Source organism: Caretta caretta, chromosome 1 (genome assembly GCF_965140235.1).
Source record: "Caretta caretta isolate rCarCar2 chromosome 1, rCarCar1.hap1, whole genome shotgun sequence".
Classification (NCBI taxonomy): Eukaryota; Metazoa; Chordata; order Testudines; family Cheloniidae; genus Caretta; species Caretta caretta.
The window spans coordinates 304,081,156-304,100,645 of record NC_134206.1 but is presented as its reverse complement, the minus strand read 5'-3'; the positions used below and the strand labels follow the sequence as shown (position 1 = coordinate 304,100,645).

The 19,490-nt window shown below is 46.4% G+C and overlaps 1 protein-coding gene across 9 annotated transcripts in view; it reads right to left on the bottom strand.

The window, feature by feature from the left end:
* LOC125630330 (uncharacterized) overlaps nucleotides 1–19,490 on the bottom strand; it is a 101,588-nt gene that overhangs the window by 66,033 nt on the left and 16,065 nt on the right. For all 9 annotated transcript variants that reach the window (XM_048836094.2, XM_075124426.1, XM_075124427.1 and 6 more), the window contains 2 exons: nucleotides 18,167–18,228; nucleotides 11,093–11,284 (listed from right to left, as the gene is read on the bottom strand). In XM_048836094.2, coding sequence (XP_048692051.1) covers nucleotides 11,093–11,284; nucleotides 18,167–18,228 — 254 coding nt within the window. The remainder of the gene's footprint in view (nucleotides 1–11,092; nucleotides 11,285–18,166; nucleotides 18,229–19,490) is intronic.

The following is a 19,490-nucleotide window of genomic DNA, read 5'->3' as shown; positions in this document are numbered from 1 at the left end:
GACTGGAGCACCGCTCTGCCAAATGGTGCATCGTCTCTGGCATGCTGGGTAATTGCGTAACGAGAGATAGAACTGTGACCACATCACCGCCCTGTAGATCTTCTGTGTTGGGACCTGTGCCAGGAACACCTCCAAGGAGGCCTGTGCTCTTGTGGAATGTATCGTTAGTGTGGGGCCAGTACTTTGGCTAAATCATAGCATGCCCGGATACAGGACGTGATCCACAATGAGACCCTCTGCAACAAGACCGGGAGTCCTTTCATCCAGTCTGCGACTGCCACGAACAGCTGGTTCGACTTATGCAATGGCTTCGTGCATTCAATGTAAAAGGCCAGCACTTGTTGAAAATCCAGGGAGTATACCCTTTGTTCTTGGCTATCTGTGTGAGGCTTCGGGTAAAAGACAGGCAGAAAAATGTCCTGGATGGAGTGGAATTGAGATACAATCTTTTGGAGAAAAGCCGGGTGAGGCCTAAGCTGCACCTGGTTCTAATAGAAAATGGTGTAAGGAGGCTTGGAGGGGAGGGCTTTAAGCTCCGACACCCTCCTTGCTGAAGTAATGGTGACTAGGAAGGCCACCTTCCATGATGGGTAAAGCAGCGAACAAGTCGCCAGGGGTTCAAATGAGGGCCCCATTAGTCTGGAAAGGACCAGGTTGAGGTCCCACACCGGGATTGGCTGTCTGATCTGGGGGTATAGCCTGTCTAGACCCTTCAGGAAATGGCTAACCATCGGGTTGGTGAAGACAGAACACCCAGCCGCTCCCGGGTGGAAGGCAGAGATGGCTGCCAGGTGTACTTTGATGGATGATGCCGCTAGGCCCTGCTGTTTTAAGTGCAGTAGGTAGTCCAGGATAAGCAGTATGGACGCCTGCATTGGAGGAGCGTGACCCTGAAATCACCAGATTGCAAATCTTTTCCACTTGGCCAGGTAGGTAGCCCTGGTGGAAGGTTTCCTGCTACCAAGTAAGACCTCCCTAACAGACTCCGAGCACATGAGCTCCATAGGGTTTAGCCATGAAGACTCAAGATCGGGATGGTGAAGGCGACTGTGGTCTTGGGTGATCAAGTCTGGGACCAGGGACAATGTGATTAGGGCATCCGCCGACAGCTCGAAGAGCATTGTGTACCAGTGCTGGTGAGGCCATGCCGGTGCTACCAGTATGACCACCACCTTGTCCCTGAAGATCTTGAGCAGAACCTTGTGGATGAGTGGAAATGGTGGGAACACATACTACAGGGGGTCTGTCCAGGGGAGGAGAAACACGTCTGCAAGGGAGCCCGGACTGTGATTCCGGAAAGAGCAGAATTGAGGGCACTTTCTGTTGCTCCTTGTGGCAAACAGGTTGATCTGGGGAGCTCCCCACCCCCGGGAAATGCTGTGTATTACATCCAAGCAGATGGACTACTTGTGATTGTGGAAGGATCTGCTGAGGTAGTCCGCCAACTCGTTCTGAGACCATGGGAGGTAAAACGCTTCCAGGTGAATATAGTGGGCTATGCAGAAGTCCCACAGGTTGAGGGCTTCCCGACATAGGCGAGAGGAACGAGCCCCTCCCTGCTTGTTTATGTAAAACATGGCAGTTGTGTTGTCCGTCATGACCTCCATGCAACAGGGCTTGGAAGGTTTGATATGCTTGTCGGACCACCCTCACCTACTTGACGTTGATGTGGACTGAGAGCTCGTCTTGTGACCAGAGACTTGCACCTGTAGTTCTCCCTGGTGAGCACCCCATCCCAGCGCCGACGCATCTGTTACCAGAGACAGAGAGGGCTGGGGCTTGTTGAAGGGGACACTCCCGCATACCTCCTGCGGAAATGTAGAGTATGTAGAGACTCAATAACCTGCACCAGAAGGGTGACCACTGTGTCCAGACTGTTGCGGCCCAGACAGTAGGCCAACACCAGCTAAGCTTGGAGAGCCTAAGCCTCGTATGCTGTACCACATATCTACATGCTGCCATGTGGCTGAGGAGCCGCAAGCAGCCCCTTGCCGTGGTAGTAGGGTACCATCTGAGGCTCTGTATGATGTCTGTCATTGCCCAGAAACGAGCCCCCAGCAGGGACGCCTTGGCCTGGCCTGAGTCCAACACTGCTCCTATAAACTCTACCCTTGGTGTCAGGGATAGGGTTGATTTGTGCTCGTTGAGTAGGAGACCTAACCTGTCGAAGGTGGACCTCACAAAGTTGACTTGTGCCTCCACTTGGCCCCTAGAATGCTCCCTGCACAGCCAGTCATCAAGGTATGGGGGTATACCTGCACCTGCCTCCAGTGGAGGAAGGCAGCCACGACCAACATGCACTTGGTGAACACTTATGGGGCTGTAAACAGGGGAGGACCTTGAATTGATAATGGTTGTGGTTGACCACGAAACTGAAGAAACTTCTGTGGGCAGGACATATCAAGATGTGGAAGTACACATCCTTGAGGTCGAGGGCGGCGTATCAATCTCCCAGATCCAGAGAGGGGATAATCGTACTGAGGAAGACCATGCAGAACTTCAGCTTCTTCATGAAGTTGCTGAGGCCTCGCAGGTCAAGGATGCGTCTGAGACCCCCCTTGGCTTTGGGGATTAGGAAATAACGGGAGTAGAATCCCTTGCCCCTTAGCTCCTGAGGAACCTCCTGCACTGCCCGTGCAGTGAAGAGAGTTTGGGACCTCCTGTATAAGGATATGCTCATGAGAATGGTCCCTGAAGAGGGACAGGGAAGGGTGGTGGGAGAGAGGGGAGGAGCAGAATTGAAGAGAATATCCCACTTCTACTGTGCAAAGGACCCAGTGATCTGATGTTATCTGGGACCAAGCACAGTAAAAGTGGGACAGACAGTTCAGGAAACAGGGATGAGGATCCAGTACGTCAACTGGTGTTCTGTCCTTGGGCGCATCTTCAAAAGGCCTGCTTACAGCCTGATGAAGACTGCGCTGGGCCTTGGCCGGGTGGAGGCTGGGAAAGCTTACACCAGCCATTCCTGCCACGCTTCCTTGAAAAGTCCCGCCTGCGCAGGGGAGGACAGAAGTGCTGCGTGGTCTGCGGCTTAAAGTATTTGTGTTGGATAGCAGGGGTATGCACACCCAATGATTTTAGTGTAGCCTGCAAATCCTTTAGGCTGTGTAGCTTGGAGTCTGTTTGCTCCGTAAAAAGACCTGTGCCATCAAATAGCAGGTCCTGCAGTGTCTATTGCATCTCTGGGGAAAGCCCCGACGCCTGAAGCCATGAGCTTCTCCTCGTGGCAATGCCTGAGGACGGGTGGGTGCAGCCGAGTCCGCAGCGTCCAGTGAGGCCTGTAAAGAGGTCCATGCCACTGCCTTGCCCTCATCCACTATGGCCCCAAACTCTGCCCTGGACTCCATAGGTATTAGCTCCTTGAATTTCAACATGGAGTTCCATGAATTGAAATTGTATCTACTCAGGATTGCCTGTTGGTTGGCGATCCTGAGCTGGAGCCCCCCCAATCAAGCAGACTTTCCAGCCAAAGAGGTCCAGCTTTTTAGAGTCCTTGGACTTTGGGGTTGGACCCTGGTGACCCTGCCTCTCTCGCTCATTCACTGCGGCCACCACCAACAAGCAGGGCTGCGGGTGAGTAAACAAGTACTTGTACCCCTGAAAGGGGAAGAAGTACTTTCTTTCCACTCTTTTTGCAGTCAGGGAAATGGAGGCAGGGTCTGCCACAGAGTTTTAGTGGTGGCTTGGATTGTTTTAATGAGGGGCAAAGTCACCCTTGATGGCCTCTCTGGGGCCAGGATGTCCACCATTGGATCCTCTGGCTCAACTACCTCCCCAGCCTGCAGCCCCATCTTGCAAGCCACCCTGCACAGCAGGTCCTGGTGCACTCGACTGTCAATCGGGGGCAGTCTGGAGGAGGAAGTCCCCGCCACCACTTTGTCTGGGGAGGATGCCAATGAGGCCAGAGGAGGCACAGGGCATTCCTGGACCTCCGGATCCCTGGAAGCGTCTTGCTTCGTACGTGGTCCTCGGCGCTGACTGCGGCCTCGGTGCCGGTGACAGGTCAGGATCTGGATGCATCTGTTTAGCCCACACTGATGTTGTCTCTCAACCTCAAGGAGTGGGACAACTTGCAGCTGTTGGGGGCACTCACAGTTCTGATTCCACCGAGTGCGAGCCCCTGGAGTAAGTGCCCTGGGCTTGGTGATAGGCCCAAAGTGTCCAAAAAGCCCACTGCACAAGCCCCTGCCACTGCACTTGCCATGGTACCACCCCCATCTCCTGCCTCCTGTGACGGTCCGACCTGCGTCGGCTGCGCCGTGAGTAGTAGGACTCCGCCTCCGAGTCCAACGATGTGGATCTGGAGTGCGAAGACCACACCGGTGCCCAGCAGAGCAGTGCCATGGATGGATGCCGTGAGTGTGGTGCCGGAGAGTGGTGCCGTGATGGAGAGCCGTGCCACATGGCCGGTGCCAGGGAATGGTGCTGCTGGGATGGTGCCGCAGTAGCACCAGGGCACAGAGAGACAGAGTTGGGGACCGGCGCTACAGAGATGGAGATGGAGACTGGTGCTGTGCGAAGCGGTGCCACAGGGAGCAAAGCCTGGGGGATGGTGATCTCATCATCACTGCAGCGCCAGAGGTCTATTTCGACTGGCAGGGTACTGTGGAGCCGTCATGGCAATCAAGTCCCGAGTGGCCTCAAAAGTGTCTGGGTTGGAGGGGAGTTCTGGTCCTCTACCTGGCACTCAGGCTCAGGAGAATTCACTGGCACCAGACTCAACGGCCCCCCTTGCAGGGCCAAAGTTGATGGTGCCGACTCCTTGCTGTCGGCGCCGGGTGCTCCTGCGTAGCACACACTCCAGCAGCACTATCCTATGTGGCAGCTCTCAGCGTGGGCAAGCACCCCGTTTGTCTTTGTTTGATGCATATGCGGCACCAGGGAATGAGAGCGGTGCCATGCTGCCTTCAGTGCTGTGGAGCATCGGTGCTGAGTGTCTCTATGGCCAGAGTCCTTCCCTGGCACCGTCTCATGCATGGAGGCCGGGGCACTCTGCATGGAGGAGCTCAGTGCCGGGTCCTGCCGGCCTGGGGATGGTTTAGGATGAAGGGTTGTCTCCAACAGGATCTGTTTGAGCCTGAGGTCCTTCTTCATCCTTGGACAGAACCCTTTGCAGATCTTGCACTGGTCTGTTTGGTGCGCCTCCCCGAGACACTTGAGACAAGAGTCGTGAAGGTTCCGCAGGGCTCAAACTCTTGGGATCGAGGCGTGCCCCAAACTCCAAAGGGGAACAGTAATTTGGAGTGGGGGAAAGCCCCCACTCCTACAACAACTGACAATTAACACTACTAACTAAGAACTTTAGATATTTACAAAAACTAAGCTAAGACTACAAATTAGGGGAGCACTTACGAGAGCAAGCAACTGCAGTTCCAACGACCGTCACTGGCAGTAAGTAAGAACTGAGGAGGCGGTGGGTCGGCAGGGACCTATATTCACCGCCATGAAGGCGCCACTCCAGGGGATTCCACAGCCAACCCGACAGGTGCTGCTAGGGGAAAAACCTTCTGACACTGTGCATGCAGCACACGCACACCTAATTGGAATCGACATGAGCAAGCACTGGTAGAAGAATGTGGTTTCTCCTTCCAAAGTACTTTGAAAGACAATGAGAATTCATTTACATATCAGATAAACAAAGCTATCAAACTAACAAGAGACAGTGTGGCTAAACCCCAGCAGGGAAGAGAAACTTCATCTGAGACAGAAGGGGGGAAGGCCAACCCTCAAATAAGGGACGGACTCCAATGAAAAATAAATCCTGACATTTGAGAATTATAAAAGTGAGCCTTAATTTTACTGAGAAATTCTGTCAGCTGCCCCAAGCACGGCTGGGGCTCCACTCCAGCTGTCAGCCCCAGGGCTGCTGCTCCCCTGCCAGCCTGGGAAGTATGAGAGGGGACTCCACTGCAGCGCATGTGGAGTCCCCTCTCCCAGGCATGGGGAAGGTGAAGAACCCTAAAGAGGGCTGCAGAGAGGTAAAAGCTGATGGAGTGGGGAGGCTGTATTGATGTCAGGTTCTGAGCAGATGAGGTGAGTGCTGGGAGGGTGAACTGAGGGCTGTGGGGGTCGATGGGGTAGGTGGGCTGAACTGATGGGGTGGTGATGATGGGAACTGGGGGACTGAACTGGCGGGGGCTGAATTAAGGGGGGTTGGGTGGGAAGAGAATTAATGGGGGACTGGGAGACAGGACTAATTGCTGAGCAGGAGATGGGCAGATATGGGGAGGGGAAGGGAGCGCTCCTGCAACAGGAGCCAAAAATCATCTTATCCAGTACATGTGAGAGAGTGGGCAACACTAACTGTCACATGCACGTGCCTTGGGGATGGGCAGGGGGAGTTCAAAAATCAAGAGACTGACCTAAAAAACACAATATCATCCTTTTTTAAAAATGTCATGATTTTTAGGCCAATCTCATGATTTTGGGGAGTCTGACTCATGATTTTTGATCTCTTGACGTTGGCAATACTGTAGGAATAATACAGCTATAACAACACTGCATATAAGTGTCTTAGGCACTTCTGAAAATGTTATCCTGTGATTTGTATACAGACCCAACTTTAATTTCTAAACTAAAACAAACAGATTCACACACTGCATCATTCAAAGAATTGACACCTAGTACAAATTATATTGAAAGAAAACTATGGTTCTACTCTAAGAACACTAAAGAAATGGTGGGGGGAGAGGGGGAATCAGCAGAGGATTAATCCTCAACTATCAAATCAAATAAGAGCACTTTCTCTTAATGTGGTATGCTGTGATGGAACTGACATGTTTGATACTTAACAGATCATTTCCTTTACTTTGTGGGCTTGAGCATATCTTTAACATTCCTTTAATGCTATTTTGCTAAATGAGTTACGTTGCACATATCATGCTCAGTAAATGTAAGTCTACTGTGACGGGGCAAGGCCAGATGGCTATAGAAAAGTAGTGGGAGATAGATATATTAGCTCCAGGCTAAACAAATCCCTGGTACCAGGTTAAGTGAAATGGAAGCTGCTCCAGGTCAATTAAGACACCTGGGGCCAATTAAGAACTTTCCAGAAGGCAGGGAGAATGCTAGGTTGATTGGGACACCTGAAGCCAATCAAAGGCTGGCTGAAACTAGTTAAAAGCCTCCCAGTTAGTCAGCTGGGTGTGCATGTCAGGAGCTGTGGAAGGAAGCTGTGCTGTTGGAGAGGCTGAGTAGTACACACCATATCAGGCACAAGGAAGGAGGCCCTGAGTTAAGGGCGAAGTGGAGCTTGAGGAAGTGAGGGCTGCTGTGGGGGAAGTAGCCCAGGGAATTGTACATGTAATGTTTCTAAAAGGTCAGCTACCATAGGGTACTGATACTATTAGGGTCCCTGGGCTGGAGCCTGGAGTAGAGGGTGGGCCTGGGCTCCCCCCCACCTTTGCCCCCTGATTAATCACTGAGACTGGGAGACAACAAAGACTGTGCAAGGAAGGATAATTTCTCCACCTCCCTTGCTGGCTTATGATGAAAATGGCTCAGTAGACTGTGACCTTTGTCTCTAGAGAAAGAAGGGTTACGTGGAGGGTCACAGTGAGCCTCTGAGGCTAGCTAAATCCACCAGGAAACGCGGGACCCACAGAGGCAAGGACAGAGCTTTGTCACACTACATATAAAAATGTTAGCTGTTTTCAATGCAATGCTTTTAAAAAATACATTACATTTTCTATGCTTTCCTCCTCTCCCATTTTTAAGTAGTCCAGTATTCATCTCCTAGTCTCCTCTTCAATATCTCCTTTCCATTGTTCAACTGTTTTCTGAATTCAAATTTGAATATCACTTCCATGCAGATAACATTCAACTGCAGATCCCTTTTACTGCTTTGGCTGTTTACTATAAGCCTGTATTAACCTCATCATTTCTTTGTTCCATTATAATTTATTTCTATTTAACATTTCAAATATTTATATCCCACAAATTCTCTATAAGAACACCCTCCATCATTTCACTCCTCCTCTTCAAAAATCAAATAGTACATTCAGTCCTATTGCCAGAAACTAAGACTCACCCCCAGTTCTTAGGAACTTAAATTCATCTTCAGTCCTCTTATCTTCCACCTTTCCTAAGTTTGTAAGTATTCCTCTTATCTCCTCTGAAACAACTTCCACATCAGAAAATATTTTGACCACTCCTTGGAAAAAACCTCATATTCAAGTTTTCATCTCCCTTTGCCTAGTATCATTTCATCTTTTACGTTCTCTCTAAATCCCAACTTTCCAGAGTTTAATCAGTTCAAAATGCAGTGGCTCATCACACCAATGCATCCTGACAAATTATCATGGATTTCTTATCAACTTCAGAATTTAAGAAAGAAAAAAATCTCCTTTGAAGAGCTACATTCATCACAGGATCAACAATGGCTTCCTTCTTCTTTTGGAGATGGTTGTGGCAGTAAAAAAATGTGTAACCTCTTGTCAGCCAAGGATACCTGTCATGGGGTCTATACACCCCATCATGGTTCACCAGCTAAAGAGTAACGAAGCACCTGCCTGCCTGCTCAGCCAGACCTGACTAAGTCCCATAGCAGCTGTAAGGACAAGAGGGCTGCAAAGTAAGAGGGTGTGGTGGCTGCTAGAGAGGCAGTGGGACTGCAAAGAGAACCCCTCCAGCAGACTGTGAGAAACTGTCTGAGAAGCCAACACTCCAAAGAAGGAGATGCAGGACAAGAGGCTGAGGAAGCCTACAGAGGAGGAGAGGTAGGAAGCAGTTCAGGTAACAGCAAGGGACTGAGAAGGACTGGTTCTGGCTGTTCCAAACAAGGACCCTGAGCCTGAACCCTGAGCCTACTTATTCCAGCCAGTAACTTTTGGAGAAGGCCCTTAAGTTAAAGCCAGGAGACATAGGGCTGATTAGCCCTTGCTAGAGCCTTGGCATTTCTAACTCCCTACCATTCTGAAAGTACGCAGCTCTGATAAATCTTGAGTTTGGTTTTGGTGTTGTATGTTGATAATTTCCAGACTATATTTAAGTTCCTGAAGGTGTTCCTGGCTTTATTGATTTTGTTCCGGATGTCCTGGCTTGTTCCACCACCCTGGCTGATGGTGCTGCCCAAGTATGTGAATGTTTCTACATTGGTGAGAACATAATCCTCTATCCGTACCTCTGGTGATGGTGAGGCAATATTAAAGGTCATGATATCTGTCTTATTGCAATTGATTTTCAGTCCAATTTGCTGGCTGAATGCATTGAGTCGAGTTGTTTTTTCTTGTATATGGTGTAGGGTATGTGATAGGAGAGCGACATCATCTGCGAAGGCCAGGTATTCAAGGAATGAGAAGAGTGTCCCTTTAATGCCTCTTGGCATGTCTTCTGTTGTATGCCGCATTACTCGATTAGTCAATGGCAATGTTGAAGAGGATTGCAGACATGACACACCCTGATGTACTCCTGTTTTGACTTCAAAACTGAGCTCACTGTGATCAACACCACATGTAAAGTTGGAATAGAAGCTTTTGCTGACATTGATTATATGGAAAGGAATTTCATATGCCCGCAGAATGTACCATAGGCTGTCCTGTGTATGCTATCAAAAGCCTTCTCAAAGTCTATGGAATTTATGTAGAGTTACCGTTGCCATTCTAAGCACTGTTCTATTATGTTTTGTTGAGTGAAGATCTGGTCTGTGCATCCACACGCTTTCTGGAAACCAGCTTGCTCTTTTCTGAGAATGCTATCAACTGCCTCTGATATACGCTGGACTATGATCTTACACAATACTTTGCTTGGTACAGATAAAAGTGTGATACCATGCCAGTTATTACAATCGCTGAGAGTTCCTTTCTTTGGTATCTTCACTATAACCCCATTGGTCCACTCATCTGGCACTTTCTCCCTTTCCCAGACTGATGTAAATAGAGGGGCCAGGATAGATGCTGCTAATTTAGGATTTACCTTGAACAATTCTGCATTCAAGTTATCCTTTATAGTGCAGAATGCTGGGGAATGAGAAAGTATGACATGTCCAAACTGTCTTCGTTCCATACAACCTGCCTCAGAAAAATCCTCCATACCTTTTGGCCCAGAACAATCTCAAACTAAGATCTATTGACACAGTGCAGCCAAGAGGATCTGACCACCATCACTGCCAGGAGGTGTTGGAGAGGGATTGGTCATGTGCTTCGGATAGAAACTGATTCCATCACCAGAGTAGCAATAAGATGGACACCTGAAGGCAAGTGAAAATGAGGCCGCCCGAAAACAACATGGCGAAGAGCTGTGGAAGCCGAGCTGAAAAACCTGGGGCACAGCTGGGGAACGACTGAAAGATTTGCCAGAAACGGACAGAAGCGGAGGAGCTTCATCACTAACCTAAACACCAGAAGCGTAATAGGAACATGATGATGATAATGACCATTCTGACAGAGACTACTGAGAACGCAGTCAGGAGGGGTCGAGTCATAACAAGGACTTGATAAACATGGAATTGGGTGTGGTGGCATAAGGGGGATGGAGCCAGGTTGGTGTAGCTCCCCATTTTGCCATAAGGGGTCACTAACAGACAAAGACCCCATATTACAACATCATAGTAAGTAAAGTATGTTCAAAAAGTGGATGGTGCTGCCCAGAAAAGGAGCGTGGCCAGGAATGAGAATTCAATATGTCCCACTCAGCAGCAACTATATATTTTCTTTTTATGTACCTGTTCTGTTCTGTGTCGGTTCTGACACCGTGGCTCATTGTTGCAGTATCTGAGCACCTTCTACTAATGCATTAAGTGACATGATTAGTATCTGTCACATGTTGTTTTCTCATCTTCTCCCTAGGGAAAGAATGTGTGTGGGTTGTGGAGCATTTCATTTTTGGTAGGGTTTGTTTTTTAGAACCAAGTATTTGTAGATACTGCAGAGAAGATGCAGAATCAGGACTGAAAGGTGGGAAGGGGAATGCTCTATCTTAAGTAGTCAACAATATAGGACCAAATTCAGCCTCAGAATTAGCACTGACAGCAATAAAAGAGCTTCCTCTGCTTTCACCACGGCTCAGTTCGGTCCCATGTCTGAGCCACAGTCCTTTTTTTTTTTTTTTTAACACAATATGAGACAGATAAGTTAAACCAGATGTCACTTACCTTTTCATGATCTTTATTCTTCCCTAAAAACTGTGGATCCCCTGTTGCCATAAGAGAATTTTTAATAATTCCCTTTATGATCAAAGTGGAAATATGACAAGGCTTTAGCTTCTGGCTGCAGTTTAAATCAAAAAGCGCTTTCTTCTTTTCTTTCATTGTGTTCCAAACAAGAGCACGAACACAATATACATCCTAGAAAATAGAAAGAGTAACAGTGACTTCAGTTTTCTATATCCTGGAAGACTACTCAGGACTAAATTATGGCTACACTAAAAAAGAGAATGGGAACAAGGGGCCTCTCCTTCCAATTTCTCTGTAGTTAAGGGGTCTGAGCTAGCACAGCTAGTTAGTTATTACCAGCAGACGGTATATGTCTGGGCAGACTAGAGAGGCATGATGCAACACTAACACCATGGGAAGCACCTTTTCTACTAGCAGAGTAAAAGTAGATGCACATTATACCTTACAAAGTTGCTCTTGCTCAGGTGATGCACCTCCTCCTCTCATTCTCTGTATGGCTATGCCTTTATGAGGCACAATTTTGCTCGCAGCCTCTAAACTCAGACTACTGCATAAAGGTTGTATCAGAGCCTTAGAGTTCTTATGAACACTTCTGTATGTCACCATTGTTTGAATTTTACTACACTGTGGGTACTACCCCTTCATTACTGATAAAACTTAGAGTTTATCAAAACTGTTGGAAACTATCTCATTAACAGCAAGGTATAGTTTTAAAAATGGGAAGTATGAACAGCTGATCTCTGGCTGAAACACAGACCAGATCTGCTCTCTAATGCAATGAGAATGAAGCAGGTCACTGATGATGATACAGCAAGCAACGGTCATTGCAGTAACATCCATCAAATACATTAATTACCTACCAAAAGAATACAGATAACAGAAATAAATTGTAACAAAACATTTTCCCAAGACCAATGTCTCTTGTTTTAAAAATAAAACTTCCAGCTCTGCTGTGACAGTTATACAGAAGCAACAGACCATACAGAAAACTGCCATCTGATAACAGTAAAGCAAGGTGAAAAGTTATGAATACTGCTGTTGATTGGCTAAAAATTATGCACACAGCTAGACTGTGCTAAAACACTCTGTTGTTGGTTACCCCATTTCTCTCTTTGATGTGTTCCCTTGACTTGTTTGTTCCATCCACATGTTATATTTGTCTTTCAGACTGCAGGCTCTTTGGGGCAGTGGCTGTCATTTGCTATTTGTTTGTACAGAGCCTAGCACAAAGGAGCCCTACTTGGTTAAGGCCTGTGTGACCCTAAGAGCCCCTCAATGCCCACTGGCAGAGGGCCAACCCTCTGCTGTCATAATATGTACCTAAAAGTGTCAGGGAAGGAATCATATGTAAACTGATGATGCACTGGTCCTGAAAATTATTGTGGGATTATCTATGGGTTGTGTGTGTGTGCTGGAAATATGTTCTTAAAGTGTGTTTGGGAGGCAGTGACTGCACCAAGCCTGGACAAAGGAATGTGGACTTACCTGTCTGACTGGCTTAATTACAGGCACAGGACAATGAAAGTACATTTACATATAAAGTAAACAAAGCAATCAAGCTAACAAGCAGAGGAGACAACTTAGTGAGCACACCAGGGCACCTTCCTGGCTCTTCAGGCAAGAGACAGGCTTTGGGTAATGTAAGGGAAGCAAAAAAACACATTTTAGTTATCCATCACTTAGAGGACATAGGGTACAGCACCCTCAAGCCTGAGAAAGTTGGATCCCCTAGACTGAAGGGCTTGAGGTGCTGGTAACTTGATGGAAGTAAGAAAATCTGCTTAGGCAAAGATTGTAACATGATAAAATTAAGTTTTAGTAATTAGAAAGCGTGTTATTTTGTTTTATTTGTAACCAGGCCTGTCTTTTTTCTTTTGTTTGGTATCACCTAAACTTCTATTATGTAATAATAAACTTTGTGATGTTATTGACATGAACTGTGACCGTATAGATCATTGTTGCAACCAGGGTCCTATGGTTGCACCAGGTCTTGTACAGAGGAGGTCAACTGGGATGTCTATGGAAAGGTTGTAGTTTGCTGGTTATGACTGTGCTGTCAGGATGTGTGTATCATTTTTGTATTTGAAGTCATGAATATTGGCTACGTACTTGTATCTCAATGTGTTTGATTCTAAGTAGCCTCAGTGAAGCATTTGGTCAGCTTCTTGAGAAAGGACTATTCTCAGTAAATGCTCAATTACAAAACGCTTAACTGACAATGGACTTTGGAGATGCCAAACCACATCTGAGCTTTCCTGGGAACATTCAAACTAACATGTAAACAATGGCGTCAGCCTGCAAAAAGCTGAATCATTCATGGACATGTGACTTGCCCAGGTGGCTACAAACTCCATCTTTTTGCTGTGATTTTCTACAGGAGACCAAAGGGATTTTTGCCCACAAGAGAGAATATAAAAGGCCCTGGAAACTGCTCCATTTTGTCTTCAGCTGGCCCAAAAGATGGCCTCTCCACCCCAAAGAGATGCCTGAAAGAAACTGGAACAAAGGACAGTAACTACAGGGTTAGAAGTGATTGCTGGACCCACACTAGGAAGGATCCAATATGTGAAAGAAGCTTACTGGAACATCTCTGGGGTGAGATTTCATCTGTAATCAGTTTCCTAATGTATTAGGCTTAGACTTGCGTGTTTTATTTTATTTCGTTTGGTAACTTACTTTGTTCTGTCTGTTTTTACTTGGAACCACTTAAATCCTACTTCTTGTACTTAATAAAATCACTTTTGTTTATTATTGAACCCAAAGTAATTAGTACCTGGGGGAGCAAACAGCTGTGCATATCTCTCTATCAGCGTTATAGAGGGCAGACAATTTATGAGTTTACCCTGTATAAGCTTTATACAGAGTAAAATGGATTTATTTGGGATTTGGATCCCAGTGGGAGCTGGGTATCTGGGTGCTAGAGATAGGAGCACTTCCTAAGCTGTTTTCAGTTAAGTCTGCAGCTTTGGGGCACATGGTTCAAACCCTGGGTCTGTGCTGGAGCAGACTGGTACGTCTGGCTCAACAAGGCAGGGTTCTGGAGGCCCAAACTGGCAGAGAAAACAGGCTCAGAGGTAGTCTCAGCACACCAGGTGACAGTCCCAAAGGGGTCTCTGTGACCGAACCCATCACCAACTTATTCTTGTTTTGTTACAAAACCATGTCAGAGCTGTATATTAAAGTGTAGTGTGAGTCTTCAACTAACCTAACAGGTTGGTGTGTGCTCTGCCTCTTTAGAGGTAGCAAACTCAGTAATTTCTGTGAATGTCCAGTGAGAGGGACTAGGGAGACGTCTCTGGGGAATTAAGAAACTGAGGTTTCACTGTTACCTGCAAAGCAAGGTTTAGATTGGCACAGTCTCAAAGAGGCAGACAGACTGGTGTATCAGAGAGCTGACGAAGCTTAGCATCAGCTAAACTCTCACTTGCTGAGGCAGAGGGGTAGCAGAGAGGCTTACAGTTCTGGATATCCTGAACAGAATGTCTCAGCCTGTAGGTGCTACCATAATATAAATGTTAAACAACAAATATTAATAATACTCTTTAAAAACATTCTGTACTATTCAAAGTGGCCTTGATTCTGTCAGAGCAATAAGTGGAAGAGCTGCACCATTGGCCCCATTGTTGCTTAAGTAAACGTGATGTTGTTCCAGCCCAGTTTTAAAATATTGAGCTATACAGAGACATTTTCCAAAATACCACTCAATTTGTCACTTAAAATATTCCCAACATTTTACACAAATACCTCCCAACTGTAATGTCACAAGTTAAAAAACAATGCTGCATGGAGGCACATACTAAGATGCAGGCTCTTTCATATACGTCAAATTTGACAGTTCCTACACCAAAAAGCTAGGGCCCAGCACCACAAGGGGACTTAAGCATTGTTAAGCCTAGCTTTTAGGCCCTTAGAAAAATCACAGGAGCAACATTGCAATCCACAAAGTCTGAGTTAGGTGCTTAGACTCCTTGTACAATGAATGGGGAAAGGAGAGGTGCTTAAGATTGGAATCCATACAAGCCAGTACACTAGGCATGGAGCTGCCTAAACTAGCCAATGGGAGATGCTGCGGAAAGGGGTTTGCCCTAAACCCCACCCCTCTCCTGGAGATAGGCACGTAAGCCTAGACTAAAGAAAGGCACCTATTTCTGCTTAGTGATCCGCAACTGGGGAAACCTTCCTTGGAGTTAGGCAGCTTAGGGGCCTGAGTCTTTTCTTGTGAGAATGACTTAGGTGCCTTCCTCTCCACACAAAATAACCAGAGGAATATATGATGATAGTTGTGCTGCCTTTACCCCACACCTTGTAATGCAAGTGATTAGAACGCTCATCTAGGACGGGGGAGACCCAGGTTCAATTTTCCCCTCCACCTGAGGGCGGGGAAGTATTTAAACAGGGTTCTTCCACATCACCCCAAAACATGTTCTTAACCACTGAGCTGGGGATATTCTGATGATACAAAATTATTAAAAGATAGTTAAGACCCCGGCAGACTGCGAAGAGCTGCAAAAGGATCTCTCAGAACTGGGTGACTGGACAACAAAATCGCAGATTAAATTCAGTGTTGATAAATGCGAAGTAATGCACATTGGGAAGCATAATCCCAACTATATACATATAAAATGATGGGGCCTAAATTAGCTGCTACCACTCAAGAAAGACATCTTGTGGATAGTTCTCTGAAAACATCCACTCAATGTGCAGCGGCAGTCAAAAAGGCAAACAGAATGCTGTGAATAACTAAGAAAGGGATAGATAATAGGACAGAAAATATCATGTTGCCTCTATATAAATCCATGGTACCCCCACCTCTTGAAAACTGCAGAGGTGCAGATGTGGTCACCCTACCTCAAAAAAAATATACTGGAATTGGAAAAGGTCCAGAAAATGGAAACAAAAATGATTAGGGGTATGGAAAGGCATCTGTATGAAGAGAGATTAATAAAACTGGGTCTTTTCAGCTTGGAAAAGAGACAGCTAAGAGGAGATATGATTGAAGTCTATAAAATCATGACTGGTGAAGAGAAAGTAGATAAGAAAGTGTTTTTACTACTTCTCATAACACAAGAACTAGGGGTCACCAAATGAAATTAATAGACAGCAGGTTTAAAACAAATAAAAGGAAGTATTTCTTCACATAACGCACAGTCAATCTGTGGAACTCCTTGCCAGAGGATGTTGTAAAGGCCAACACCATAACAGGGTTCAAAAAAGAACTAGATAAATTCATTGAGGAAGGTCCATCAATAGCTATTAGCCAGGATGGGCAGGAATGGTGTCCCTAGCCTCTGTTTGCCAGAAGCTGGGAGTGAGCGACAGGGGATGGATCACTTGATGATTACCTGTTCTGTTCATTCCCTCTGGGGAACCAGGCACTGGTCACTGTCAGAAGACTGGATACTGGGCTAGATGGACCTTTGGTCTGACCCAGTAGGGCCCTTCTTATGTTCTTATGATGTCGGGCTCCTTCAATCTCTCCTGTTCAAACTGTTCCACTTTTGATAAATACTTAACCATTGCAGCACGGGAATGGCCAGGCTCGCTGACTGGGGGGGGCGGGAAATGGGGCAATTGCCCAGGGGCCCGGGCGGGCCTGAGGGCTCCTATGCGTGCAACCACACTGGCCAATCGTGCCGGCCTGGAGCCCCCCACAAAAGAGTGGGGCCTGGAGCGGTCACGTGCACCTGGGAGTGACGGGCAGTCCAGGAAGTGATGGATTCGCCCTGGGCTCCGCCCCCACAGGGTCGGCTCTGGCCCTGGCCCTAGGGCCTGGAATTGCTGTCGGCGGGCCTGGGAATGGTCTGTAGGTCTTCCACCTCCCAGCTGGGTGCCCTAACCACCCAGCTATAGAGTCTCTCTCTTTTTCAGTGATGATTTAAGTATTTATCCAAATTGGAATAGCTTCAGCAAGAGACACTGGGTAGCCTCAAATCAGAACACCACATAGCTCAGTGATTAGGATATTTTCCTGAGAGATGTGGGAGACCCCTATTCAAATCCCTTCTCTCCATGAGGCAGAGGAGGGAACTGAACTCGGGTCTCCCACATCTCAGGACAGTTCTCTAACCACTGAGTTAAACATTGTAAGGTTGGTTAGCATGTGCATAGAATCACACACGACATTTTGAATGGGACCTGATCCAGTAAGCAGCCTCTGAGTACATCTACCAGATTGTGCTCCACAGGTGACACAGGCAGAGGGGTGCCTATCTTCCCGTGGTTTCTGGATCACTCTGTGGCTTTGCAGGAGACCGGTATCCAGATGCCTAGAGGGAGGCAGCAGTGCACATGCCCAGAGGCAGAGACATAGGCACCTAGGGAACTCTTACCCAGAAAATGTAGGCACCAACTTTATATGCCTACTGGGCTAGATGGCAGCTGAGTGGAGGTTTTGTGGATCTCAGTGAAACCTAAAACAGGCACTTGATGGCCTAAATCTTGGGTTTAGGCACCAAAATATCTTTGTTAATCAGGCTTTACAGCCTAAGAGATAAGCTATAACAAGTGGATGAGACAAGCAAATCAGCACAAAGTCTCAAGGGGAAAAATGAGGTAACAGGAATAAGATATGATAGGATAGGAGTGGCTGGGTCATTACGCATATTGAATCTATTTCCCTAAGTTAAGTATCCTCAGACCTTCTTGGCAACTGTCTAAATGGGCCATCTTGATTATCACTACAAAAGTTTTTTTCTCCTGCTGATAATAGCTCATCTTAACTAATTAGCCTCTTACAGTTTGTATGGAAACTTCCAACTTCTCTGTATGTATATATATATCTTCTTACTATATGTTCCATTCTATGCATCAGATGAAGTGGGCTGTAGCCCATGAAAGCTTATGCTCTAACAAATTTGTTAGTCTCTAAGGTGCCACAAGTACTCCTGTTCTTTTTGCGGATACAAACTAACACGGCTGCTACTCTGAAACCAGGAATAGGATATGTTAGCACAGACTAACTTTGTGCACAATTTCCAGAACAAAGGAAAATTACATATGAATAAAACCATGTCCAGTGTGTATTAGGGGCCAGTTCATGTCACTATTACTTACAGGGTTCAAAGGGTCTAACTCAACAGCCTTGTTAGCATCATCTATTGCTTCTTTCAAACGATCTAAAAACGCAGAAAAAAGAGCACAAAATAAAAGTTTAAGAATCATTTTTCCATGACCAGCTATATTTCATAAAGAACCCAAAGCATTAAATGCAATAGCATCATTATGTAGTACTGATACTGTTGATTATGACATCTTCTAGACATGATCTGCTGGAATCCTTCTTCTTCTATGCCCTTCCAAAGATTCTGCATTGCTCTGACCTTGCCTAAGAGTGAAGAAAGCTGGATGTGGTGGCTCCTTCAATCACCTGTCCAAAGCTACTCCTGTGTTTGGCCAGACATATTCAGTGGACAGTGATATGAGATACTTACCCCTCCACAAGGGCTGAGAACACTGTGTCCACATATTACATTTCTTGTCCTTGCCCACCAGAGCACTCAACAGTGAACTCAGTCAGGACACAAACTCAGACTCCCTGTGGGCAACTACAGTACAATACCATGAAGCTGTCATGCTGGCCTTGAGGCCACAATTTGTGAGATTATATGGAGACACACTAGATTCTATTATATATGTGAAATGGTGATTATTCAGTAATTAAAACTAAAATGACTGCCAGGAAAACTTTTCTAAAGTCTCTGGCTTTTAATGGTAGTTTGGTGAGTAATATTTCTCTCCTTATTGAGCAGAGATGCAGCCTACTTATTTTTAAAAGTATAACTCGGATATCAACTAAAATTATGATCCACATAATCAAATGGACACATGAAAGGTAGTGTTGTATAGCTGTTAGAGCACAGAACTGGGAACCAGAACTCCTGGGTTCTATTAGAAACGCTGCAAGTGTCTCACATATTTACCCAGTAAGCTGCACAAAACCCTTGTGAGATAGGTAAGAAAAACAAACCACATAAGAATAAGAGGCTTGTGTGAGCATAAATCCTGATATACAAGTACATCCTGGGTGCAAACAACAAATGCATATGTGGACAATTTTCAAATGGGCTGGTTGGACATTCAGAACATGTGCATGTTGAAGGATGGGTGCTTACAAAGGAGCAGGCAGTGAGCACAGTCAGAGATGCCCATTTTCAAAACTGTGTGGGGTCAACAACTAAAGTTGTAATTCCACTATCTGGAGCACTGATCGGCTGTTACCTTCTAGAGGAACAGCCAGTAGAGGGGGACATAACCCACACTCTGCCAGTGTATTACATAGACATAGGTAGAGAAGGTCTCTACTCAGCCATCCACTGTCTGCTGGATTACCCACTCCTGTTCAAAATATGCAACTGCTGAGAACAGGGGGTTGTATGAG